Source organism: Vigna radiata, chromosome 4 (assembly GCF_000741045.1).
Source record: "Vigna radiata var. radiata cultivar VC1973A chromosome 4, Vradiata_ver6, whole genome shotgun sequence".
Taxonomy (NCBI): Eukaryota; Viridiplantae; Streptophyta; class Magnoliopsida; order Fabales; family Fabaceae; genus Vigna; species Vigna radiata.
The window spans coordinates 4,965,485-4,992,725 of record NC_028354.1 but is presented as its reverse complement, the minus strand read 5'-3'; the positions used below and the strand labels follow the sequence as shown (position 1 = coordinate 4,992,725).

The following is a 27,241-nucleotide window of genomic DNA, read 5'->3' as shown; positions in this document are numbered from 1 at the left end:
CCACCTTCCATTTAACTCTTACATTCTACAAATTAATTTTGAACTGCATAGGTCTTGTTTAATGTCGGAAATTAGTGTGGTAAAATATAGATCATAAAGCTTTGACCACTTCTTTTACCCTCAACAGAAGGGAGAAAACAATTCAGATTCGTTTGTCAATTATCATTTTCATTATTTGGTCAGTATACTGGATTTGCTCTAACCAGTGTTGGTCCGATAATGCCTTAGCATTTAAAGGAAATAAAAATTAGAGATATCACAGCACCAAATGTCAAAGGATATGAATATTTGAGGATTTCGGATGTCTGGCAAATGATAAAATAGTTGGATTAGCACTGTTAAATTTAAAGAACTTACATGAAACAAAAGCCAAAGCTAAATCTAAATTATGCATTTTTTTTTGTACAATCAATCCATTGACAACATTTACTACATCTAAGTATTTTTGCTGCTTTAATAAAATATAACTTCCTCTCCTTCTGTTACAAAAGAATACTAGCACATTCTAAGATGGAAAAGCAGTGGCAAGAATATACTAGTAATGGCGGTCATAATATCTGTGTCTGTAAGTATGATCATATACACAAGTTGCTGAAGCCATTTGCTTTAAGAAATGTCATTTTGGCACGAGTGATCTATGAATTGCAAAGTTGAGAACATATCTGTTGTTGAGCATCCGTCGTGGTAGCATTTGAAAGAGGAAAAATGTTACTTTTCCCATTGCTCAAGCATGTTATGTTAAGCTGGTTTCCCATTTGGGTTGACTGCAGCATTGCATCAGAAAACATCAGTATCAAGACCAACCAACTTAGGTATAGGAAAAACATTGTAAGCAATCTTCTTAAGATAATGTACTTGAATTCTCAGGCATTATATTTTGCCAACAAAATCATATAGTTTCTTTTAACACAGCCACATAACTAATTCCATTAGCGTCTGCTATAGGAAGCTGCACGGATGCCATATACACCATGAAAGGACACTAACCTCACAATAAAATTGCTGTGCTTTGCAGCTCCATTTTGAGGTAGGGACACAACTTAAATAATGACACCATGAGCAGTGGTCATTCAAGTTAACACTTCGAAGAAGCAAAACCAGCCCAGTAGCAAGCCTGTCAAAATATGGAACGCTCAGATTTGAGGGCATCGTGTGATAAATCAAATTGCAGAGGTAAACAATAAGAAAAGTAGTACTTCTCAATTCATAAGATTTAACTAATATATCATTGTAGCATGAATTTATAAATCTTTCCCAGGAAGAAAAACATAGGCAATATACAAAAATAATCCTGTGTGAATACACTATTGTAGAAAATAATGCAATTAGATCACCAATGTTCAAAACAAAAAAGAAAGAAAATAAATGAAAAAGAACTTACCCAGCAATCAGTAGTACGAAGGATATGACCCACAGTACATACTGATAAGGTTTGTGCTTGTATCTCACTGAAGGTCCACTATGTCCAAAGCTAGAATTTCTGCGTCTGTGTCTACTACTAACCCATTTGAACTGGGGACGAATCAAAAAGATAAACCCAAGAAGAAAGCCAGAGAAAAATCCTCCAATATGAGCAAAATTGTCCACATGTGGAAGAATTCCAACAGCTAAATTGATTACAACGATGACTATAAGAGTCAATAAAGCTGCCAACTGCAAAATAATACAAACATGGAATGCAGAAGAAATAAAATGTCAGTTATACAAAGACAACGGCTTATTGTTTATTAGAAAGCATGCACTATTGAATAGAACACATTTATATAATCATTCACCTTGTTGGCATATATTGTCCAATTTATCAACAGCTCTGATAGCATGCCCCCTAGTAAACCAAATAATGCACCAGAAGCACCAACAGAGATGCCTTCTGGTATGAACAGAGCAGACAGCAAACTCCCTCCAAAACCAGATATCACATACAGAAATCCAATCCTAACTACAAAGGACGAGCGAAGTAAATATTACAGTCTGAAACTGGGATAGTTGCTAAACTCAGTCAAGTTTCTTGACTTCAAGAACATTTATGCAATAAACCCTTATAAAGTTATAATGTGATTTTGTTTTTCTTGTCATGAAAAAAGAGAAGGAAATTATATAATGAGACAATGCAAAGATAATTACCAGAACCATACCAAATCCAAATTCTTGTTCAAGGCGAATTCCAATAAAAACAAGACTTAACATGTTGGCGAACACGTGAACAACCCCACCATGCAACCATATACAAGAGAAGAGGCGCCAGACCTGGTGTTTATGAACTACTTTATCCACTTCAAGAGCACCCATCTTCCCCAATCTAAACGTTGTTTTTTAAATTTAAAAAAAAAAGAAAAAAAGAAAGTCAATAGCAGAATAAAAACAGCTCCAACCCAACAAATATGGATATATCCCTACATGGTAACATGAACAAAGCTGGTTACATTATCCATTAGTGATTGTAACAAATGTATGACAGATGATTAAAGTAAAAAAAATGTGATTTTAGGTGAATGGAGAAACAAGAACTGACGTGGAGGAAGAAGGGCCTAAGAGAGGGTTCTCTTTAAGAGGCTGAAAAGAGAATCTTCCAAGGAAAGAGGCAACGCATGAAGAGCTACCAGTGAAGGAATGCTTAGGGCAATCGTTTATGTACATGGTGACGATGAAGACGACAATGTTGGCCAACACGAACGTGGGCACGAGCCAGGGGAACCAGCGCCTAAAGAGGCTGAAGTTGTGGTCGTCGACGGCGGGGGGATTCTGCGGCGACGGTAAGGGTCTCCGGGCGGGGGTTTCGCGGCGCGGATGGACCTTGACCTCGACGTTGGTAGAAGATGGGTCGCTTCCCATCATGTTACTCCTCGTCGACCCTTTGGCAAAAGATTGGAACTTTTTATCTAATGCATTGGAATGATTAAGATTTAGGGGTTTGGGAGTTAGCGAACGGAATCCAACATGGGGCAACGCGGCAAGTTATGAAATGGGTGGTTGGGTGTTCTTGATTCCCATGGTCTTGTTTCTTGCTTTGTTTCTTTTTCCAATTTTCTAACTAACGCCACCAACTGTACCAATCTCTTCCTCATTTCTTCAACCTTCTATATTTTTAATTATTATTTTTCGCTTTAATAAATGTATAATATGATTTTTTTAATTGATTAATTGATGTGACCCTTGATTTGGATCTACTCTTATAAAATAGCACATGCTTCACTCGTTTTTAATTCGAGACTATGAAATTTTAATTTAATTTATTCAACATTTTTTTATTTTTGGACACCTTACTTTATTATAGCCATAATAATAAGGTTATGGGTTGAATTTTATAATAATGTAAAATTCAAAACACTAAATCTTAAATGAAATATTAACAATAAAAATAAAACATATTTTTATTTTATAAATATATTCTTCCCTTAACAACTAAATGAAATATGAATTTTGTAACATCTTGTATTAGAGTAAAAAAAAAATAGTATTGAAATATCGTTTAATAGAATGGAAAAATTAGACCATTAAAAAGGTTTTGTTTTAAGATTTATTTATAAAAAAATTGTAATTCATTACCTTCTAAGCTTTTTAATGTGTCTTCCATTTTGTTCGATGTTATTATTTCAATGTTGCAAAGTTAATTGGGTTGAAATTCTCTATTCAACTACTTAAATAAGAAACAATTTTATTTTTTAAAAGGTTTTAAGAGGTCAATCTTTAAATTTGAAAGCCAAAATTCTCAATTCAAAATCACATAAAACCAATCAAAAATTACTTTGAATTACATCTATTAAAACTATGTATCTCCTAATTTTGCTTTTTTATCATTTTGAGTGAGATAACTTTTTAAAAAATTAAACTTAAAGAAATCGTATTAAATTAGCGTAACTTTATAAAAAAATAAATCATGTTAAGTTAAAACGTATACAAAAGTAAGTTGAAGTGTCACAATTTAAGATAACTTTTGTATTTTACAAAAATATATTAAAATTGCTTGACAAGACTTATCCAAATTCAAATTTCTTTTAAAGGTTGTTTTATTTCACCAAGATATATAGTAAAAGACCCCTAATTTCGATCTAACTATTATAAATAAATGTTTACTTCTTGTTAATACACACTACATTAAATAACATAATTATACGATCTACATATATAATAATAAAATCGTAATAATACTATTTTAAATTGTGAATTTCGTTTTCATTTTAAAAATATCGATATGTTTCAGTGATTAAAACATTATAGTGGATATTTTAATGAAAAAAAAAGTAGAAAATGAAAACTACACATATTATAAGAAAAACGTAAAAATGACAAAAAAAAAAGAAGATTTGATTGAACTAATTTTTGAATAGAAATATGTTCTTTATAAATGCAAAAGATTCATCAATTTTGAAAGAAAGTATAAGTTAAGAGAAATACTCAATTATTAATTTTTAATAATGTTTTTCCTTTTAGTATAATAATAAGTTAAATATATATTAAAGAAGTACAACCAATTAAAACAATAATAATATTAAATAATAAATAAATTCTATATTTGTCTTACTTTTCATTTATTTATATTTTGTTTATCTTATCAATTATGAAAAGTTGACAACAAAAACTAAAAAGAAAAAAACTACACAGCAAACCTTTGATCCTTACACGTGTGAAAATGCAAAGAAAATTTTATCTTTCTAAACATTATAACAACTTATACATAAAGTGATATCATAATCAAATAAAAATAAATAAATAAAAATACAATCAAATATTTGTTTATGAATTAAATATTCAAAGAATAACTAAATATTAAACTTAAGTAAATTAATCAATTTAAATTTTGATATTTTTAATATATTCTTATTTTAAAATTTATTCATTTACAAATGATTCTCTATATGTATTAATATTTAACTAAATATATTCAATTACATCAATTAAATCTATTACAAACTTTGATTTGACTTTCTATCCTCTATCACTTTGTACTCTCTTTCTCTTCATATTTTCCCTTTTCTATTATCTCAAATTCACTCATTAATTTAAATACACCCTCAAGACAAATCACTTTACTTTCTATTTTCTTCTTTTGTTAATAAATTAAAAAATAGAGAGACTAAAATAATAATTTAATCTATAAAAAATTGGTTAACAGAATCTGGCTATTTTAACGGTAGATCTTAACGTTTGATGTAAGTATAATATTTCGTGTTTCTTACGAGAAACAAAATGTTGGCACAATGCGACATACGAGAAATAATGATTATTAGGTGAGATGTTGACTCAAGTCCAAATGTTCTTTTAGAGAAGATTACGCAACAAAACATAAACGATTTCATACTGTAATATTATTTTATTAAAAGTAAAATATTTAAATTTCCTTTTCATACTAATTTATATAATTTAACAAATTATCTTTTTTATATGGTGTTTTAGCCATACGGAGATCCAGAATTAAAATATCAATTTTTTTTATCTTTTTAAGTTTTCCTCTTAAATTTATTCTATTTACTAATAAATATACTAATTTAATATTAAAAAAAATAATTTAAACATTCTAATAATAATAATATTATAATTCGTTCTTTAAAAATATATCGATATGATATGAATCAAAGAAGATTGATGAAAAAATTGGATGAATTGGATCAGACTTGATTCTTACCTCTATATATATATATTATACAACTATTTTAGTTTTATTTAAAACTTAATTAATAATCTAGTTTTACATTTAGTCTTACTGTTTATTTTTTATTCTTATAACTACTTTTATTTAATTAAATCATAATATATTTAAATACAGTCCACTTGATAGTTGAATTGACATGATTGACGCTTGAAAAATGTCCTATGTGAAATATTTTAAAAGGAGATGTCAAAATCTAAAAGATATTAAACTTTTTAAATTAAGAGAATGATTAAATTAACTTAATTTAAAATACATTAAGAGTCATACAAAATGTAAAAACCAAAACAAATCATAAATTTAAATTTAAATTTAAAATTATTAATTAATTTTATTTAGTGTGAAACTTTTAATTTGCATATATTTCTAACATTACTCTTATATTTGAGTTTAATAAGAGGTTTTATCACTAACAGGATCCTCTGAATATTTTAATGTATTATTCAAATAAATCCAATGGTATTTTTTCCAGACATAAAATCAGAAACGGACCTAAAGAAAAAATGTAGAATTTTGATCGATTTAAAAATGTAGACATAAATCTTATGTTGATTCATATACTTTGTTACAGCTTATGTTGTTGTGGCAAACACGTGTCTATAGTTACGTAAAAAAAATATATGTTAACCATTTTTTTAACAACAATCTAACATCATATCATATATTATTATTTTATTTGCTCATATATTTAAATTAGACTAATTATAAATGTTATAAAAAAAGTTGTAAAAAAATTATTAAAAAAATTTTAAAAAAAAAAGTTGAAGAATGTGGCACGCATCCTTGGAGCATTCTAATTTGAAAAGCAATCCCTGCATTGTATTCCAAGCAATGGGTTGAGTTGCACTCTCCAACCAAAACATTCTCATTCTTTTCTTTATTGTTCATTTTCTTTATATACTTTCAGCTTATTATAACCACAATACCAACTTTTTTTTCACTTGTTGGCCTGTATCATTAATTATAATTTTTAATATTCATTAATTATAATTATACATGGTGATTAAAACAACAGTTTTAACACTCAAGGCTTCCATTTGAATTTTTCGTTTATTTAAAATTTAACACAATTTACAATATAACATTTAGACCATATTGGAATGATCATATCTACTTTGTGTGAGTAAAATTTTCATTTATTAATGATGAATATATTTTTATTAGAAAATAAAAATGGAATACATATCAAATAAAAATGTGGTAAAATATTGTTAAACATGAAAACTGGCTATTACTTTTGATATAAAATAATAATAAATTATTGTATAGATATATAAAGTCTTATGTATTGGATGAGATCGAAACTATTTCCACATTATCTCTTAGAAATATTTCGATTATATAACAATGTATAATTAGATTCTTTTAACCTTTTAAAACAAGGTTAGATAAACAACGTGTTAGAATTAACAATAGCAAGTTAGGATTAGTAAAATCCTAAACTATACAGGAAGAGTCTTGATTGTGTAAAATAGACTCATTTAAATGAAAAGTTCGCAAAGTTACTACAAATAAAATTATTTACCAGGTAAAAATTACATACATGTATACTTAACATGAACGTCAAAAATTACATAGACTCATTTAATTATTTTACTATTTTATTCTTTTAAGTAACTATTTATTTAAATTCAATAATTTTTTAAATCGAATTAATTATTATACTATTTTATTATCTTAAATTATTATTTATTTATGTTTAGTATTTTTTTTAATACTTGAATTAATTGTTACATTAAGAAAATAATAAAAAAGTGGCAAAGTTTAACTCGATTAACATGAAAGCGTTTGTAGTCCAACGGTTAGGATAATTGCCTTCCAAGCAATAGACCCGGGTTCGACTCCCGGCAAACGCACTAATAGTAATAGTTTTCTCTTTTTCTCACTATTTTTATCTTTTATTTTTTACGTAGAAAAGACAAAGAACAAAAGAGGACGAACGAGATTCATAGATTTGGGGACGAAGCCAAATCCAATTAGTGACACAATCTCATGAATTCGGATCTCTGTCTCTATATTTATGTGGTTGGGCTCTCTCTGTTCTGTTTCATTTCCCATTTTCTATTTTAAACCTCAACGAAGTGAACGGTGATGGGAGGCGCGTGTAGCAGCAACGCCTTCAGCGCGGTGCAATTAACTATATCATCCACCCGCAGCAGCAGATTCAGAAGCAACCGTACTGTTTCTTTGTTCTCCGTTCGAGCCTGCGACGACCCTCCTCGTGGGCCATCCTGCATATACGTTGGCCCCCTCCACACCGCTACCAAAGAAACCCTCGAAGCTCTTTACTCTCAGGTCACGCGTCTTTTTTCAATTCACCATTTTTCAGTCTCAATTTCACTTATCCATTAATATAATCACCACAGAAGAATCATTAACCATGCAACTATTCAAGGGCTAATGCAACGAACTTGGATTGTTTATAGGCGCGGGATGCGTATTACAGTGGAGAGCCTTTGATACTCGATGACATGTTTGATAGAGTAGAGGTGTCTGTCTATCTGTCTTTCTTCAATTCACCACTCAACATTGCGTTTCACACTTAAGTCTCTTAATTATATATTAACTCGTCTTATGGAAACAGTTGAAGCTTAAGTGGTATGGTTCTAAGTCAGTTGTCAAGTACCCTCGGTGCAGTATCCGGAGGCATTCCACGTATGCTGATTCTGATGTAACTTTCTTCTTCAATTTCCTTATTTCAATTATCAAGTTTTGGTTTTCAATGTGTTCTTAATGAAGTTGAGAATGTATTGGACAGTTACGTTTGTGTGTGCTGTGATGTATTTGTGTTGAATGTTTTGGATACAAGGACAATTTTTGTGTGGTTAAAATGTTGAGGTTCCCCTGCCTTCCTTTTTTGTTCTCTTGGTTTCTCCACTTGAATTATATTGAGTGACTGTGGATGTAGGGCAGGAAGATATTTCTATGGCTGTTGCATTAGCAAGCTTATGGTCCCTATTTCTTGCACTTGGCTGTTCAGCTTGTGTTTGGCCTATATTGTACACTGTTAGCACAGCTTATCAAAAAGCATTCGACTCGGGAGGATTCTCGTATGGTAGTCAAGCATCAGGAGGAGTTCTTTTTGTGTTCAACGGCATTATCCTCACAGCACTCGGTTTGGTCATTGGCTACCCAGTTGCTTCAGCTTCAGGTAAATTAAATGACAAGCCCTTTAATTTAGTTAAATGTATCAGTTAGTGGTGCCTTGAGTACTTTTAGTATTTTCCCTAATTAGAATTAGACTTATACTTTCAAAAACTTTGCTTATATTTAATGTAAACATTTATTACGTGAATTGCTATGATGAAAGTCTAATTCTAATTAAAAAAATGTTAAAACACCTTAGGAAGGAACTGAGTGTAAATTTTACCCTTTTGCTAACTATTATTTCAACATGGCTGTTTCTGTATTTATATGTAACTAATTGCTTATTTCTACAGTTAAGGTGCTTCAAGGCCTGTGGAGGGGTGATTTAGCGGCACTGAAGGGTTCATGTCCAAATTGTGGAGAAGAGGTCAGTCACTGAGTTATATACATAAACTCCCACAGTGACTGTCATATAGGTGTCTTGTTTCTTGCTTGACTGAGTGGTCCTCTTTGTCCAGCTAGAGAAGCACTGTTTAATGTTTATACTTCACTTAAATTATTCTCACGGTATTAAATTCATTTTCTTTAAGGTATTTGCATTTGTGAGAACGGACAAGGGTAATAACTCACCTCATAGAGCAGATTGTCATGTGTGTGAATGCTTATTGGAATTTCGCACCAAAGCTGAGGTAATAAAATAGATTCTTTTTACTGCTTGCATAAGACTGTAAAATTAGACCGCGATTTGAAGAGTAGAGAAAATAAAAAACGTGACAATGTAAACAAGAGTTGAAGGTGTTTTGCTCTTTGCATGACCAATGGTGTTGTTATTTTGCAGCAATCGGATTTAAGATTAGGTAGACAGTGGGTTTATGGGCGTATTTACCTTGTTCGAAGATCCCGGCGCCAGAGAGAGCCGTAAATTTTCTTCCCATCAGGGGCTTATATGATTGTGAATATCAATTAGCTATTAAGGAATGGATAAAACCACATTCTGTTCAGTTCTTAGTCCAGAACATTTTTGTTAGAACTCAGAAGCCATCTTGTAACACTCTCATGAAGGAAATATTTGACATATCAATGGGTGGACACCTAATTTCTTCGATTTGAGGGCGTGTTAATGTTAAAGATTTTTCTTTTCAAGCTGTTATAGATATTAAATGTACCTGTAGTTTTATTTTTTGTTCTTACCAATAGAGACTATCTAGACAAGCTGCTGCGAAGGTGAAGATCCTTTACGCAGAGCTATGAGATTAGTTCTTCTGAGGGGATTGTTTTAACAACGAAAGAAGGTTTATCTTGAAAACATTTTTCAATGTTCAAGTCAATCAGATAATTATAGAATAAAAATGTAATTTGACCTATGAGTGAGTAGGAGTTGAAGGTGAACCTCACTTTATAGGCTCCTTAGAAGAACCATTCTGAATGATGACATAATTGTTTTTGATGACTATCTTTTCAATTATGTATAACTAATGTAACATTAAAGATAATTGAGCATATATATTTGATAAAATTTCACACTGATTTGGTTTATAAATAATCATCCAAATGTTTCACAAAAGGGTAATGCGATTAAATATATATACTAGCTGCTTTAATTATAAATGGAAAGATGTTAAATTAAAAAAAAAACTTAAACATTAGTAAAATACCAAATAATTTATTATAGTTTAACATAATTTGTTTTGAAGTTGCCTGTTTTCAAATTAATTTGAAATTATAAATGTACTTTATATTTTTCTATATTAATTAGTTCGTTTTTATTAGATCTATATATATATATATATATATATATATATATATATATAAATCCAAAGGATTATTTAACCCATACAAAAATGTTACAGTAGAATATTAATGAGAATAAGTTATAATTAAACAAAAAATAATTATATCTTTTACGGTTTTAAGCATGAGTTTTTTATCATTAAGTATATGTTAACGCGCCTGTTAGTGCCTTTATTTCCACTAATATTGGAAAATCAATATTGATGCATACACCATGAAAACTGAGTGTATATAGTAGAAAAGGTTGCTCATGTATATTATTATTATTATAAAAATCACTTATTTTTACTTTTCACATGCTTTGAAATTTTTGTTTAATTATTTTGGAGCAAAATACTACTAATTATGCTCAAATTTTATAATTAATAAATAATAAACTCTATAATTAAATTTGAAAAAATTTCTCAAGAGATTCTAATAGAGAAAGAGAACAATAAAATATTTAATCTGATAAGAAGAATGAGAAAATATACCTCAATTATTTCGAAATGATTATACGAAAATATAATTTTCTAACAAAATTAACATTACTATTTTAATTGATTAATTATTAGAAGGTAGTGAGGAAAGTCAAAGCATGCTTTGGTTCCTTTAATAATAGCCGTTAAACATAATCTATGTTTCACTTCCCTCCCTGCCATCCGCACGCGCCATAAAAGTAGCGTCACACAGTTTTCTACGTTCATTTGTTGATCCACAGTTTCTTCGGAGTCTCTAAACTCCAAAAAAATACACACAAACCCAAACACCAAATACAACCGTCACCTACGCAATCGAAAGCAAATTTTCCTGTTCCTTTCTCGATGTTTCAATTTATCCCTCAAATCACTCTTCCATTTTCTCTTTCTTCCTCCCACTTTGTTTCTTGATTCAAACTATTCTTATTTTCTTCTGTTTTCATTTCGAACAACAAAATTTGACAATTCGAATAGCCATCGTGGATTTCTTTCCCTTCTTTCTGATATTTTAAATTAGGTTTTCAAACGAGATGGGTAGCCCTGAGAAGAATGAAAACAAGGGCTTTTTCGCCGCCATGACTTCCGGCTTCTCCATCTTCAGCAATGCTATGCACCGATCTGTAAACGGGTATTTTTTTCTCAAACAGAATTTTTATTTTTGGATTGTCCTATTCCTATATTATTCATATCTATATAATCGTATTCCTATGTGTTGTGTCATCGTAATCTACACTTATGTGTGTGTTCTTATGTTCTAGTGTAAAGTGTCATTGATAATACCAAATGGTTATTTGATATTTGTTGGATTATAGACTTAGATTTGCCTTTTTTCTTTAAGTTGCATTGATACTGTGAGGCAAGCAGGCAACATGATATTATAGTGTTATCATCATCATTCAAATTAGGTTCTTGCCTCTATTTAAGCCTTTTTGTTCCTCTCTCTATATATTTCTTTTACTACATTGAGTCACTATTTTTCAAAAAGACTCAAATTGACCCCTTTGGAAGTGTCACGAGTCATGTCAAAATAAGTGTTTGACACATGTAAGAGTTTGTGTCTGAGACATCTTCTACTTGATAATTTAAATGTGTCAATCTTAAAATCAAAGAGATTACAAGATAAAATATGACTTAGATTTTGACATGGGACATACATATATTTTGACGCACGACACTTTCAAACGGTCTAACGCCAGTTTAAATGGAATGGGCCACAATGAATAGTTTTTAAAAACTATTGTTCAAAAACAAAGTATAAGGACCAAAATGAATAAAAAGTCTAAATATGGAGGCCAAATCACTATAATGGCTAGAAGAGAGAATTGCCGTCCCATGTACTTGTTCGTAGTTCGTAGCTCTCATATATCGACGAGGTACTGGAAAGACTTATAGAGCAGAGTAGTGTAATTTTCAGCAGTTCTATATATCAAGGATGTGAGCTACTAGTAATTTGTGAAGTAACCTTCTGTTTATTTAGTTGGAATCTCTCTATCACTGATATTATCTAGAAATGATGAAAGCTTGTGGAAATTTTATCCCCCAAATATTTAGTCTTTGGACTTCATATAATAAGAACACGTTCATCCATTTCAGATTCATATTTTACATTTTTTACGGCGGAACTTGTCAGCTTCATCACTAAGAAATGTAGATATTCTGGGGAATGCAAGCTTACTCATGTTCTCCTTTGTTTATAGGTTGCTGGGGTATGAAGGGGTAGAAGTCATAAATCCGGAGGGTGGTAAAGAGGACGCAGAGGAGGAAGCCCAGAGAGGAAGATGGAAACCTGAGGTGCTTATTTTGCTTGTTTATTTCAGAAATGTTATTTTTTGGCTCAAACCTTTTTCGGCATTAGTTGTTTTGTACTTTCTGCTTAGACTTTGAAAATGCTCTTGGTTATCGCTCTTTTGTCTCCATTAAATTATCTGGTCGTGTTGCCTTTTAGTTTTATTTATTGTTGATCATACGGATGCCATCCTTTTTTTTTTGGTTTTACTTATTTCCTATTTCTCTTTTGAGTACATATCTAATGTGTGCTATGCCGTGATGTTATTGCATTTTCCCTATGTTTGACTTTTGTATTCAGGAAAGAGACGGTTACTGGAAGATGATGCACAAATATATTGGCTCAGATGTAACATCAATGGTAACGCTACCTGTTATTATTTTTGAACCAATGACTATGCTTCAGAAAATGGCAGAGGTTTGCATACCATCACTTCTTTTGGCTTTGTTAAATTGCTCTATTTGTTTGTATTAGCACTTGATTGAACTTTGAATTGTTTGAACTAGTTGATGGAGTACTCCTACTTGTTAGATCAGGCAGATAAATGTGAGGACCCATACATGAGGATGGTATATGCATGTGAGTTATTTGTTTCCCTCTGTTCTCTGCTATTTTTTAATTGTTTTGATCAATTGAATTGTAATCTTAAAGGTAATGGAGGGTTTAGTTAAAATTAAGAACGAATAACATTTTATCTAGTTTCGACAAGTTGTCAATGCTGTACCTGAATATTTTATTTATAGTAAAGGATCATGTGATTTAATTGACCCAAACAATTGCTCGCTAGAACCTGTTGTGTTAGTTTTTGTTCTTCTAACTACTTTGGAGTGTCTGTCAACCTTGTGCATATACTTCCTGATTATTTCATTACTTTTCTGACTCATCGAGTCATTGCAGCGTCATGGGCTATATCTGTGTACTTTGCATACCAACGGACCTGGAAGCCTTTTAACCCTATCCTTGGAGAGACTTACGAGATGGCTAACCATGGTCGAGTTTCATTTCTTGCAGAACAGGTACCTTTTAAGTATGTGATTCATAAGAACTCTGTCTCCCCGCACCTTTAATATAATGTTTCCTTGGAAATTTATACCAGCATTTGCAAGAACTATTAAGTTCTTCTCACTACTTTCTTTTGCATTGTTAGGTGCATACGTCTATGAAATTTTTATTTCCTCGTCTCTGTTATCTTCTCCCTTATATTGGATATCTTGTTTGCTGTATTTTTAATTTCAGGTGAGTCACCATCCCCCGATGAGTGCTGGTCATGCTGAGAATGAGCATTTTACATATGACGTGACTTCAAAGTTAAAGACTAAGTTTTTGGGAAATTCTGTTGATGTTTACCCCGTTGGAAGGTGATCAATACATTGCACTTAATTAGTAGATCACATTGTTATATTCTTATTGTCACTCATGGTCTATATACTTCCAACTTCCTATTATTCTAGGTTGAAAAGATAGGGTTATGAGTATTTCCTAGCTGGGTGACAGACGTGCAACAGTATTTTGGGCTCATTTAATTTGTTATGCTTTTTCAAATCTAATTTCAATTCTCTTGAAGAATCTGAATAGAAGTTTTTTTTAACGAAGAATCTTCATAATCTATTGCTATAAGAGGCAGTATGTATATAATAATTATACAAAAATTTTTGTCTTTGCTTTACCTTTCTAGTTCCCTGCAGAATTGTCATTTGGTAGCAAGGAAATAATAAATATAGGTTTTGCAATTATTATTTGCAGAACACGTGTAACCCTCAAGAAGGATGGTGTAGTTATCGATTTGGTTCCCCCTCCAACCAAGGTTAATAATTTGATATTTGGACGAACATGGATTGATTCACCTGGGGAGATGGTAATGACGAACTTGACAACAGGGGACAAAGTTATACTCTACTTTCAACCATGTGGATGGTTTGGGTATGTGATATCATATTATTGTATTGTTTTCCAATTAAAATGTCTCTGGACTTTGAAAGTTGATTTAGTCTTAGTTTAACTTTACAAAATTGGGTTATAAGGTGAGACTTGCACGCATCTTACTTAGATAGACTTTGATACAATTTTAAAAAGTGGATTTAGGATTAATTCAATCCTATAAAATCGGCTTGAAAGTAATTTGATTGCATGGTAAGGTATCATAATATGTCCATATATATAGTTGATATGAGATCTCTTACGCACCCACTCACACCAATGACTAGAAATTTCAAACATGGGACTAAATATTTGTGTGTGGATTGTTAGCAATCCAATGGCATACGATATGCTCAATAAATAGGATATACTCCAATACAATCTTAGAAACTAGTTTTAAGTCTAGCTAAGCCTCTAAAACGAACTTATAAGGTTGAATTTTTTAATCTACTTAGGTATTATAATTTAGCCATATTTATAGTTTATGAGAGATTTACAAAAAGTGTAATGTCATTGAACCTTCTGGTATTATCTGACTATTTAATCTGGTTCATTAATTGTGTTAAATTAAGCATTCTTTATTTGTTAAAGTTGTGTTTTCATTTTAAGGAGAATTGAATGACTTAAATCCCTTCCATTTTCTGTGTTCTATTTCTATTATCATTCCCCATTCAGATATTGATTCTTTAACTAGCTTTTTGTTTCTTGATATCTTGCAGGGCTGGTCGCTATGAAGTAGATGGATATGTGTATAACTCTGCCGAGGAGCCTAAAATATTGATGACTGGAAAGTGGAATGAGTCAATGAGTTATCAACCATGTGATTTGGAAGGAGAGCCTCTTCCAGACACAGAATTGAAAGAGGTATTTTTTTCTTTTTTGTTTGAAAAAAAGATACAAAATGATCAGAACCAGTTATAATATGCTAATGGTCTGTAGCTTTGTTTTTTACGATGTGATGATATAACTGGTAAAGGCATAGTTATTTATAATTTTTATTAATAGTGTATCTTGAAATTTATTCTGCAGGTTTGGCATGTTGCTGATGTACCAGCAAATGATAAATTCGACTATACATACTTTGCGCATAAATTAAACAGCTTTGACACTGCTCCTAGAAAGTTGTTGCCATCAGACTCCCGTTTACGTCCAGATAGATTTGCACTTGAAATGGGTGATCTATCCAAATCAGGGGCAGAAAAGAGCAGGTTTTTAACCTTTACTTTCATTCCTCATATGCTTGAAAATATGTACTCAGTATGCATTCTAAAAGCAATACAACTATAAAATTAAAAATTTTGCACGGTTAGTATGATAGCAAAGAAATACAACTATTTACTTTTTAGGAATAGCAAAGAAATCTGCTTCTTTCTGAAAAGTGGGGATACTTTGAAATTAGAAGTATTTTTCTTACTGCCAATTTTGTCTATGGAGTTTTCCATGACATAACTTGACTCTAAGATGTTATGTTGTTTTCTCTTACAGTTTGGAGGAGAGGCAACGCGCTGAAAAGAAAATCCGAGAAGCCAAAGGGCATAAATTTGCACCAAGATGGTTTGATTTGACTGAAGAGGTGACTTCAACTCCATGGGGTGATTTGGAGATCTACCAATACAATGGTAAATACACTGAGCATCGTACTGCTATTGATAACTCAGACAGCATTGATCATCTTGATAATAAAGATATTGAATTTAATCCATGGCAGTATGGTGATTTGTCCAAAGAATGAGTAGATTCTGTCATTTTGGTTTTTTGGATGCCACGGTTAGATCGTGTAACTTTTTTTATTTATTGATTTATAAGTGAAAGAATTTTGTTTATAGCTGTAGTACATTATTCTGCCTAATCAATCCTTTTTTTCTCTTCATCTTGAATTTTTTGTAATTGATTAGAACACTGCAATCTCTTATTAGAATTGATTACGAGACTGATTTAAAATTGAAACATTAAAGTCCATAAATAATAATAATAATTTGTGTTTGTACCATTTTTTTTCTCTTTTTCGAAGAAAAGATTCATGTGCGTTCGAAAGATTTTTTTTTTTTCAGACCAGTCAAACTACTATTCCTTGATATTATTCACAAAAGAACAGTCTTATTTAAGTTTCAGCATGTTAACTAGTCAAATTTTTGTAAAAGTATATATTCCAATATATTATAACGGTAGTGGTAACAGTAATGAGAACGATAACGATAATGATAATATATAGTAAGGATAAACAACAACGATAACAGCAATGATATTTACAGATTATTATTAATTTTTTTTTTATTTCAACTTAAAGAAATAATTTTTTAATTAGTTTGTTACTGTTCTCGGCATTAGTTAAAGTAGATTCTTATTTAAAAGTAAAAATAAAACTTTTTTTAATTATTCATAATAAATTTAATCAAAATATAATTTGTCAAAGTACATTTTTGATTGATTATTGTTAAAATTTTTACTATAAATCAAAGTATTTTTAATATGTAGTAAAAGCTCGTTCTATCGTATAAAAGTACTTATATTCAAGTAAAGTATATTCTGAATTGTTTAAGTTTTTACTATTAATCGTCATGGTCGATGTGTTCTAAGTTGCAAAGATCTTTGGTGGTGGCAATGTTGAGGTGTAATGAAGGCTAATGGTCGCTCACGGTGACTACAATGAGATTCGATGTTGGTGTTTTTCCTAGTGGAAATGGATGGTTGAAGATGATGATGTGGCATCATATGATTAGATAGATTTTTGAGTGATGGATCATACCACGTGTTTCCATCTGATTGACCAATTTTGTTAGTGGTGGATTTATGCAATGTATCATACTTTGATTGGATATATTTTGTGAGTGAATGATAATGGTGAAAATAGATAGATATGTTTTAAGTGACTCATACGAGAAAAAATAGTATATAGTAATATAAAAGAGTAGGATATATTTTTCTAGAATTTATTGATTTTGACGTTCTTCTAAAACTTATATAATAAAAATTCGATTGATGATAAAACTAGTTTACAAGTCCTAAATTAAATAAAATTTATTGAAATAGCAAATATAAATTTGTATTAATGTTGTTATCTTAATCTGTTTATTTATGGCTATATTTGATGTCTTCAATAAATGAGTAATATTGCATTGCATTGTTGGTTTGGTTTTGGAAATGTTTCATTATGTTTGATGAGTAGAATTAGGATTTTAGCAAATAAATAACAGAAATATTGTTATTTAATATTTTAATAACACAAAAAAATATTATTCATTAAAAATTCGACGTGAGAAAAGAATTTATGATACTGCATACATTTATATATTTATAATTTGTGGGTGCATCGCATTCTCCATTTAGTAGTGTGCATGATGAAGACGTAAGGAAGTGACAAGACACACAAATAATTCCCCCAAATTAGATACAAATGAAATTGAAATGCAAAGTAAGTGTAATTAATTAATAATTATAAGGTAGAGCGGGAGTAGCAGTAGTGAGAGATGAAATGTGAGGAGCTAGCGTCTTTCACGATGCTTCAGACCAGAAGCGGCCACACGATCGAAAGGGTGCCACGTGTCGGAATCCGGTTGTGCATTGGCCCATCCAATTGCGTGGAACCGGTCTTTAGGTGCCTTATCATCGACCTACTATATCCTGTGCCCTTCCTTGCAATCACCGAGAGCTCCGGTCACACTGACGTACGGTCAATGCTATAAACTCTTGGGGTTTAAGCCATTGCTTTGGTGGTTTTCACAGGGTTTTACTTTTAGCCATTCACAACACATTATCATAATCTCTATCAGATTCACATTTCACATTTCAGATTCAGAATGAGAGAAAAGCACAAATTTCTAAATCCTCACCCTCTTGAACCAACGTTTCCTGCCTAATTCAGGCTCTTTTTTTTTTCCTGGTTGGAATCGTTTTTACTCTGAATTCTCTCTCACCCCATCTTGAAATTGAAAAAATTTGCCGAAATTCACATTCTCCGGGAGTTAAAGATTTCGTCTTTGAACCACAATCTTTGCCAAGAGGTGATGATCATGTTGAACTTTGATGGGTTTTTGTTTCTCAAAAATATGCCGACTTTTTTTTTTTTTTTTTTTTCCTTCTTAAATATCGGGCTTATCCTTGGGGTTTGACTTGTGGTTCTGGTGGTTCCGGAAGAAAAAAGTTTGAATATTGACCTATGATTTTATATAGGGGAACTGTTTCATGGTTTTGGGAGATGAATTTTCAGTTTCTGAGACCAGACTTTCCTCTTTTACTTCTATTAATGAATTCGAGCTTGTGATGATTTGATCTCTGTGTTTCCGGCATCACGTGATGGGTTTTGGTTGTAAATTGGTTGTTTTCCGACTTCAGTCTTCTTCCATGATTTTAGATCTCTATTGGTCTGAATTTAGTTTAGTTCTCTTCTGGTGAACATTACTGGAATCTAGCCTCGTCTTTGTATCCTTTTCTTGGTTTAACCTTCATCTCTCAATTTTTCTTTACCGACCTTTACTTTTTAATTTCACATTTGGACTTTTGAGGAAATTGTTGCTTTATGGGAGGATTTATTTATTTTATTTTTTTGCAAATTGTATCTTACACCCTGCTTCCTTATTGTGTCTTCATCTAAGTCTATTTTCAATGTTTACTTATCTGTGCAAAGGTTTTGGCTTCTAGTTTTAGGCACTGATTTTCCCATTTGGTAAAATGATTACGTACAATTATTTATATACATATATGTAATCGATATCCTCAAGGTACTTTGATCAAATGGAAGTGACTGGTTTGTCTTCCCTAAGGTACCAGTTCTGATTGAGACTGTGGAAGTAAGCGTCCAATTTGGTTTCATGCATCTGAACTAGAGAACATGTAGTTGGAGTTTGTTGGATAACAATATTTAAATTGTGAAAGTTTGATTCAGCAAATGAAAAAAAAAAAAAACACTTGATTTCTTTTGAAATATTTATGTGTGTGTGAGTTTTTAATTTAAAAAATATTACCGTGATATTTTCTTTCAGTGTAGCAGCTTCTGAACTTTATTTGAGCTAAACTCGTTCTCCATCTGGTTTAAGCTAATGCCCTTACTAGATAATTTAACGCCCTTGCATGTAGGGGAAGATAAGATCAGTTTCTGTGTCAGACAATAGTTTTGGTATTCACCACTTTAGTAGCATAAACCTTGGTTTATTCTAGTTCACTATAATGCATCTGGGCCATCACTAATGAGTATTTATTGTCAGGCTTTATATTGAGACCGGTGGGATCAAGCAACGTGTAGAGTTCAAGTTTATTTACCAGTATTGGACGGCTGATGTTTCGTGTTTGATCAATCCTTATATTGGCATGGTTCCTCTGAGATATGGTGTTGCAGAAGAGGTCATATTATAGCTTTAATGGACAACAGGTGCCAACCAAGCGCCGAGCTACTAGATCAGCTAGGGTAAAAAATGAGTTCTATTTCTCATTTGGAGCTAATTACTACTTTTATTTAGTTTCAGAGTATGAAACCAATCCATGTTTTATTTTAATGTTTATCAGAGAAACGCTACATTTCAAAGGTTGGAAGAGAAACAAATGTGTGCATTTGACTTATTGGCCACCGTAGCTGACAATTTATTGCAAGGGAAACAGAATCCTACCACATGTAGTGATAGTTCATTGGAAAAAGATAGGGATGGATTTGTAAAAGAGGAGTGCCAAGATTTAAATAAACCATTAAAAACTGAGCTTTCTGATGAAGCAAGTTGTGACAGAAGATGTCAGCATGACTTTGTTAAAGAAGGATGCCCAGATGAAAATAAACCATTAAAAGCTGAGCTTTCAGACGAAGGAAGTAGTGATAGAAAATGTTTCTCTAATATTTCTTCCCAAGTGTACAATCAAAATTGTTGTTTGAAGGAATTCGCAGTTCATGAAATTGAAGGCCATTCATGCATTGCTTCTATAGTAACAAGTTCTAGTTGCTCAGAGAAGTTTGTTGCTGAAACACTGGTGGATGGGAAAGGCCAAAATGGAACTGAAAATTTAGCTAGCAAAATTGAATTGGGTTCTTCTGGAAGTCCAGAGAGTATTGGTTTCAAGTTAGATGGTGATGTAAGTAAAGTAAAAGATGTTCAATTTGGGAAGGCTCCCATGGATACTGGGACTGGGTTGTGCTGTTCTGAGGATCACTTGGATGAAAAACCTCCAGCACTGGTAAGTTCTTGTTGCAATGCCAAGTTGTCTGGGTATGACGACAGCATGCCTCATAGCTCATTGTCCAAAGGTTGTGACAATGTACTAGTAGATAGTAGAGATGATGACGAAAACTTTTCTGGGTGTGCTCACCCTAGTACCAAAATAAAGTCCTCTAGACCAATTACTTGTATAGATGATAGAAAAATAAACAAAAGATTGGCTTCAAAATATCTTAAAGTTGCTCAAGAATCCAAGCCTGATAAGTTATCTAATAGTGGTGAGTTTTTTATTTTTCCTCTGTATCATACGGAATTACTAGCTTTCTTGTTTCTTTACTCATCACTCTTGCTTGTTCAGTAATCTGTTTTTCAATTGGCAACGTGTTAGTTTTGGATGGAAATTTGAAGCCAGTTTACAGCAATAGGAAGAACTATTACAAAAGCCAAAGATCTGAAATGAACATTCCTTTCAAAAAGAGGAAACTTTTTAAATGCTCTGATACAAATTCTAACGGATATATCAGAAGTGGTGACACTTATTTTTCACTCAAGAACGAAACGAATCAAAGTGTTTCATATTCACCTTCCGGGATGAGCAAAGGTTTTACTCTAAATGACTTCCTTCCATTAGAATTGAATTTATTTGGCCACTCGGGAAATCTTCACTAAAGAAATTCCAAAACTTTGATGCAGATCATGGAACATCATCCTTGGGGCACTCTGCATTACGGTCTAGAGATTCTCATGGTATGGGAAGATTAAGAGAGTTATTCTTAATTTACTCTTTGATTTGACTGATGTCTTCAAAGGGGTTCTTACATGAAGATGTATTTCTTTTAACCAGTGAAGCTTAGGATCAAATCATTTAGAGTGCCCGAGCTTTTTATTGAGATTCCAGAAACTGCAACCATTGGGTCCTTAAAGGTATGATAAAATTCTATTGTGCCATACACACTATCATCCCTTTTTTTTTTTGTATTTGGATGGTAATGATGAATGGTATCTGTTTCTGTATCCGTGTATTTTTGGCATGCTGCGTCATGTGGTATGATCATGGTTGCACCTTTCAAATAAGTTGGGCTGCAACTCTTATTTATGAAATCTTGCTCTACAGAGGACAGTGATGGAGGCAGTGACTGCAGTACTCGGAGGTGGATTGCGCGTTGGAGTGATTCTCCATGGGAAGAAAGTTAGAGATGACAGTAAAACTCTACTCCAGACTGGAATTTCTCGTGATAACCACCTGGATGCTTTGGGATTCGCCTTAGAGCCTAATTTTTCACAAAATCTACCACCTGCTTGTGCAACTAATTCTCTTCGCGTTCCTACTGCGGATGTGCCTCAACCTTTTATAGGGTAATGATTGCAATTGAATGCATTAGTGCATTGCTTGGGTTAATCCTTTGGCTTTCACTGCATCTCCACACATTTCATCTTTCCTTGGAGATGTTTGTTTTCATGGAGATGTTGCTTGCAGATAATATTTTCGTCTCATAACTAGTAATAAGCAACTTTCTTCTCTCTCTCTCTCTCTCTCTCCTTGTTTCTTTATCAGAATGGATGACCCACTTCACTATAGATGAATTATATAAGTTGCAGAATACTTACATCTAACATAATAGTTTACATAGACTGCATTAAATGTCTTCTTTTTTTTCCATAAATGTTCTAGTTTCTGTCTAAAGAAGATAATTGATATTCAGGTATCCTTCAATTCCTGCTGTAATTCATCAAAGGATTCAGGGGTTTTCTAGCATGTTAGCTGAGCATCAAGCAACAGGTTTAGGTAACCTCGTCGAAAGTGATCATGATTCAGCTCCTTCTCCCATCAACACATCAGGTGAAAAAAAAATTTCAGATTCCAAAGAACTTATTCCTGAAATGGGTATGGAGGCACTAGCTGTGCTACCTGGGCATCAAAAGTCAAAGCGAACCGAAATCGCACAGCGCCGTATTCGTAGGCCTTTTTCTGTTGCTGAAGTGGAAGCATTGGTTCAAGCAGTTGAGAAACTTGGAACTGGAAGGTAAAACTTACTTTGGTCTGTGTTTTGTCCAAATTAATGATTTGAGAGTGTAACTGTTACAATCAAGTCAGTTTGGTGCTTTTGTCTTTAGCATTGGCAAATTTATTCTTTTGCATTTCCTTTTGACAATCCCTTTATATAGCTTCTTTTTGGTGGATGGAAATCAGGTGGCGTGATGTTAAGCTTCGTGCTTTTGATAATGCAAAGCATCGAACATACGTGGATTTGAAGGTAAAAGCTTGTTTGAACCGTAAGCTTAGCACGTTTTTCTGGTACTGGATTTTATTCTTTCTCCAATGGATTGAAGAGAAACTTGAACACCTCAGGTTGTTGGGTGGCACGCTTTCTTTTTCATCATCCGTTAACTTCCACTAAAAACCATCTAGCTGTCGTTTCTAGTCAAGTAATTGTTTGCATGTTACATAGGCAAACTATTTGTTGCTTCATTTATGTTCTCTTGCTCTGTTTCCAAAATTAACTGGCCAGACATGAAATCAAAAGGAATCTGATGTACTTCCCACGAAAATTTGATCTGTGTAAATTTAACTATCATACCTTTATCCATTTTTTGGAAAGACAGTGATGAGATTTAAACGAAAAGAACAAGATCAGTTTCATCAGTATGATGCGCTCATTCAGCATTGAAAAAGGGTGAAGTAGATTATTACTCAAAATAAGTTTAATGATTCTTTTATAGTATGCGTAAGAAAGATGATATCATATTAAAGAACTTTGTCGGTAGCAATGTTTGAAAAAGTATTGGCATATGATTTAGGTATAATGGATAGTGCAGGATAAATGGAAAACACTGGTGCACACTGCAAGAATATCCCCTCAGCAAAGGAGGGGAGAGCCTGTTCCTCAGGAACTTTTGGATAGGGTTCTAATTGCCCACGCATATTGGTCCCAGCAGCAGACTAAGCAACAGCTCAAGCACCATTCAAAACCTTGCCTTCTCCTTTAAGGCCTTGATGACTTTGTAGATCGATTGTTAAAAGTATCTTCTGTCATTTGTATTTATTTATCACTTTGTTTTTTAGTACTGTGCCACACTTCATCTACCATGTAAACAATTTTAACAAGTGATTCCTGTAGAGAATTTGCGTAACAGGTTATCCACTCCGAAGTGATGATACAACTTTATCTGCAAATTCAATTATGGACCCACAGAAGCTAATAATGTTAACCTCTGTAGTTAGATTAGAGCTTTATCCATGTGCTAATTGCTGTATATTGCACTTACGTAATAAAAGTTGACTTATGACTTTCAAACTGAAGATGAAATGGAATAAAAGAAAAAAGGTTTAAACCTCTTTTTGGTTCCTAAGTTATGAGCGTATGTTCAGTTTAGTCTCTGTTTTAAAAATGTAAACCTTTGATTTCTAAGTTATAAAAAATGTATCAAATGAGTTCTTTTTTTATGTTCATGGTCAAAGTACAAAGAGTAATCTAAAGTGTTGTTATTATTAAGAAACAAATCAGAGCAATCTAAGTTGTTAAGAAACAACCAAAAACAGTATTTCAAGTTAAAAAAGGACTCATTTGATATATTTTTTATAACTTAGGGATCAAAGATTTATATTTTTAAAAACGGGGACTAAATTGAACATCTATTTATAACTTAGGGACCAAAAAGATGTTTAAACCAAGAAAAAATTACCTTTGTAAAATAAAATTTATTCATATGTAAACCACCCTCACATGAGTTGTATGGTTGACTACTTTTCACCATTGTTTGTTCAAAATTGAACAAACTCTACATCTTTGATATCACGTTGTTATTATATCTTGTGTGTTTTGCTTCAAAAAAGTTTTAAGACATTATAAATATGAGTTGTTTCCATTCTTATATTTAAAGAACATAAATATACTTGACATAGTTATCATCTTATGCCACAAGATATTCTTAAAAAGGCAAAGCTAAATTAATAAGAATATTCATGTCTAAAAGTGTGAAGTCGAAAAGCTTCTCTCATAGAAGTAAATATGTCTATTATGTAGATAAACATATTTACTTCTACAAACAAAAACCTAAACAAATGCTAAATTGTTTTTAAACTTAGAAGTTTACTTTACCAAAACATGATATCAATAACTTTAGTTTCACTGATAAAACAGGTTATTTTTGTTGCAATGTGGAACCAAATATGTTGTCCAACCAAATTTACAAAAAGTGATCCACCAAAGCTAGTGTGATGTTTGAAACACTCTCATATAAAAGCATGAGCTGTTTTTCGTATAAAAGCAAAACTATCAAAGTTTTCATGTAATAGGATTTAGATAACATGACGTACATCAATAGTAACGTGTGCTGCAGGGGTCTTTAACCCATTTTTTCTTTTGGTAGAAGGACATCTTATTGGTGAAATTGGTAGATTATTCTAATTAAAGCTTTAAAGCATCTTTAATACATCAGTAATGTTCATTTGATCCCATTTAGTTTTTAGTTGAAGGACAATAATATTATTCTAGTCGTGAGAGCTTTTAGTTTTGTAAAAACTTATGGCTTTTCTGGTGTGTAGGTACTAGAGAAAACAAATGATTTTTTAATACATTTAACTTTTTTTATATTTATTTAATATTATTATTTTTATTTTTTACTATTTTCTTTTTTAAGAAAATACAAAAAAATATATTTTTATAATTATTTTATTTTATACTCTCTTTTAAATAAATATAAAAATCTATGCTACCAATCCTAATAAAACATCGTGCCATGGGTTTATTTGACTTGAGATAGTTTGGATAAAAAACTCGGGTTAAAATGATTAAAAGGGTCGGGTAAAAAATTTCACGGATCCGAAATTTTAAATATAGAAATAAAAGTTGTTTTCTTAACCCTAATATTTCGTTCTGGACAGCCATCGTCTAGAATAGAATCCTCTTCATATGCCATTCCTCTGATAACCTCCAATCGCACCTCACCGGCGTTGGCCACGAGAAACAGTGGAAGGAGCAGCCCTACGCACACAGATTTACGTCTCACAACACCTCCATTACAGATTTTGCGTTTCTGATAGATTGTGATATCTCTTTCAAGAGTAAAGAATGGGTGATAAGAAGAAAAAGGCTCAGATGTTTGTGAAACTAGTGTCTGCTGCCGGCACTGGATTTTTCTATGTAAAGAGGAAGCCAAGGCAGTTCACGGAGAAGCTTGAGTTTCGAAAATTTGATCCTAGGGTTAATCGTCATGTTCTCTTTACAGAGGCTAAGATGAAGTGATTTGGTACCTTGTATGGCTTCATTTCCCTTTAACTTGATCATTCTTATACTTCTCTCAAAGGATTTTCTATGTTTCTGTTGATTTTACCTTGATTTATGTAGTTCTAGGATAGATTTGTTTGGTTTAGATTAGGAAATTACCTAAATAAGAGACGATTGTGGCAGCTTTGTGTTGGAGTTTTGTAACAACTGTTTCAGAACAGAATCGAAAGAGCAATTATGTTGGGTAGTTAATTTTGGTTTAGCCAACAGTTTGGTTGGAAGCCAAAATTATATCCTCTGTTCTGTTTTTTAGAGAATAATGAGAAGTTCTCTAGTTTTCTATATCCTCTACATTCCTTTAGAAGTTGTGAGTGAGTGGCACTGAGTGTGCAGGTGAGAGAGGCGAGGTATGATTGCATAAAATGAAGTATTACCAGTTTACAAATTACAATTGCACAGTGACGGTTCGCAGCTTTTTTACACACAAAAATAATGGTCGATAGAGGTTTATTTTTCTGATTTTTTGTTTTAATACTTCTGAAAGGGAAAGAGAATTGTTTATGATAAAATGAAGTCTTTGATGTTGAGGAATCAGTCTAGAAGTCCTCTTTTGTCAGTGACTTCTACTGGATCTTTATTCAATGATTTTACTTTATTAGTCGCTTAATACTCGCTTCTCTGGTAAATAGTCATATTTGGTACTAAAATTATGATAACTGTGATATAGTTGAGTGTGAGGTGCTTTTACTGGGTATTGGGCATTAGTCTCGCCCCGCATAATAAGCAGTGTTAATTTTTCTTCATCATTGGGAGTCTGAAGCCTACCGGGTTAATCTGGAATGAAAACTCTTACTTTTCAACTTCAATACAACCAATATTGTCGTTTTTGGTCGAGCATGGATTACCACTAAGTGGCATTGTTGTTGGAATAGAATGTCAAACTTCTGTTCACAGTCTCAGTGGCCCTCTGTTTATTCTTGGGATTATTATGGATGAGCTCAATCATGCAGAGATTTTAGTTTTATTAGCTCTATGAATAAGACTTTTGATTATAAGCTGTTTTGAATACATAATAAACTAATTCGTACTTAATCATATTATAATAAGTTGTTAAACCCTGTTTTTAATGTGAATATCAAAACTTTTGATTCTGAACTTAAAAGATTGTTTTATTTGAGTGATGTGATAAA

The 27,241-nt window shown here is 32.1% G+C and overlaps 5 protein-coding genes and 1 non-coding gene across 11 annotated transcripts; 5 read left to right on the top strand and 1 right to left on the bottom strand.

Moving 5' to 3' along the window:
- Nucleotides 1–302: 302 nt before the first annotated feature.
- Nucleotides 303–3,040, bottom strand: LOC106758733 (RHOMBOID-like protein 1). Its single transcript, XM_014641706.2, has 6 exons — nt 2,513–3,040; nt 2,136–2,299; nt 1,776–1,939; nt 1,382–1,653; nt 988–1,114; nt 303–764 (listed from the first exon to the last, which is right to left on the bottom strand). Exons 1-6 carry the CDS (start codon nt 2,833–2,835, stop codon nt 636–638), a joined length of 1,179 nt encoding a protein of 392 aa, XP_014497192.1. The 5' UTR covers nt 2,836–3,040; the 3' UTR covers nt 303–635.
- A 4,391-nt stretch (nt 3,041–7,431) lies between these two features.
- Nucleotides 7,432–7,503, top strand: TRNAG-UCC. Its single transcript has one exon. It is a non-coding gene; the product is annotated as a tRNA-Gly (tRNA).
- Nucleotides 7,504–7,557: 54 nt separating this feature from the next.
- Nucleotides 7,558–10,098, top strand: LOC106758633 (PGR5-like protein 1A, chloroplastic). Its single transcript, XM_014641572.2, has 7 exons — nt 7,558–7,942; nt 8,074–8,136; nt 8,232–8,318; nt 8,561–8,798; nt 9,088–9,161; nt 9,325–9,423; nt 9,573–10,098. Exons 1-7 carry the CDS (start codon nt 7,739–7,741, stop codon nt 9,654–9,656), a joined length of 849 nt encoding a protein of 282 aa, XP_014497058.1. The 5' UTR covers nt 7,558–7,738; the 3' UTR covers nt 9,657–10,098.
- A 1,082-nt stretch (nt 10,099–11,180) lies between these two features.
- LOC106758113 (oxysterol-binding protein-related protein 3C) lies at nt 11,181–16,556 on the top strand. Its single transcript, XM_014641034.2, has 10 exons — nt 11,181–11,611; nt 12,681–12,774; nt 13,070–13,186; nt 13,276–13,348; nt 13,667–13,785; nt 14,006–14,127; nt 14,513–14,689; nt 15,406–15,550; nt 15,716–15,894; nt 16,172–16,556. The coding sequence occupies exons 1-10, from the start codon at nt 11,514–11,516 to the stop codon at nt 16,416–16,418; spliced, it is 1,371 nt and encodes a 456-aa protein (XP_014496520.1). The 5' UTR covers nt 11,181–11,513; the 3' UTR covers nt 16,419–16,556.
- A 1,741-nt stretch (nt 16,557–18,297) lies between these two features.
- Nucleotides 18,298–24,003, top strand: LOC106759430 (telomere repeat-binding protein 5). Of its 6 annotated transcripts, XM_014642594.2 has the most exons (11): nt 18,302–18,687; nt 19,666–19,799; nt 19,888–20,087; nt 20,186–21,101; nt 21,182–21,424; nt 21,517–21,570; nt 21,668–21,747; nt 21,938–22,179; nt 22,527–22,847; nt 23,015–23,078; nt 23,641–24,003. In XM_014642594.2, the coding sequence occupies exons 3-11, from the start codon at nt 20,007–20,009 to the stop codon at nt 23,809–23,811; spliced, it is 2,172 nt and encodes a 723-aa protein (XP_014498080.1). In that variant the 5' UTR covers nt 18,302–18,687; nt 19,666–19,799; nt 19,888–20,006; the 3' UTR covers nt 23,812–24,003. The 6 variants fall into 6 exon arrangements, with proteins under 6 accessions (XP_014498084.1, XP_022635348.1, XP_014498080.1 ...); XM_014642598.2 differs by lacking the exon at nt 19,666–19,799 and having other exon boundaries at nt 18,298–18,687; nt 23,636–24,003; XM_022779627.1 differs by lacking the exon at nt 19,666–19,799 and having other exon boundaries at nt 18,298–18,687; nt 23,623–23,777.
- Nucleotides 24,004–25,679: 1,676 nt separating this feature from the next.
- On the top strand, nt 25,680–26,718 carry LOC106758940 (50S ribosomal protein L33-like). The gene has a single exon (XM_014641954.2). It carries the CDS (start codon nt 25,896–25,898, stop codon nt 26,067–26,069), a length of 174 nt encoding a protein of 57 aa, XP_014497440.1. The 5' UTR covers nt 25,680–25,895; the 3' UTR covers nt 26,070–26,718.
- Nucleotides 26,719–27,241: the final 523 nt, after the last annotated feature.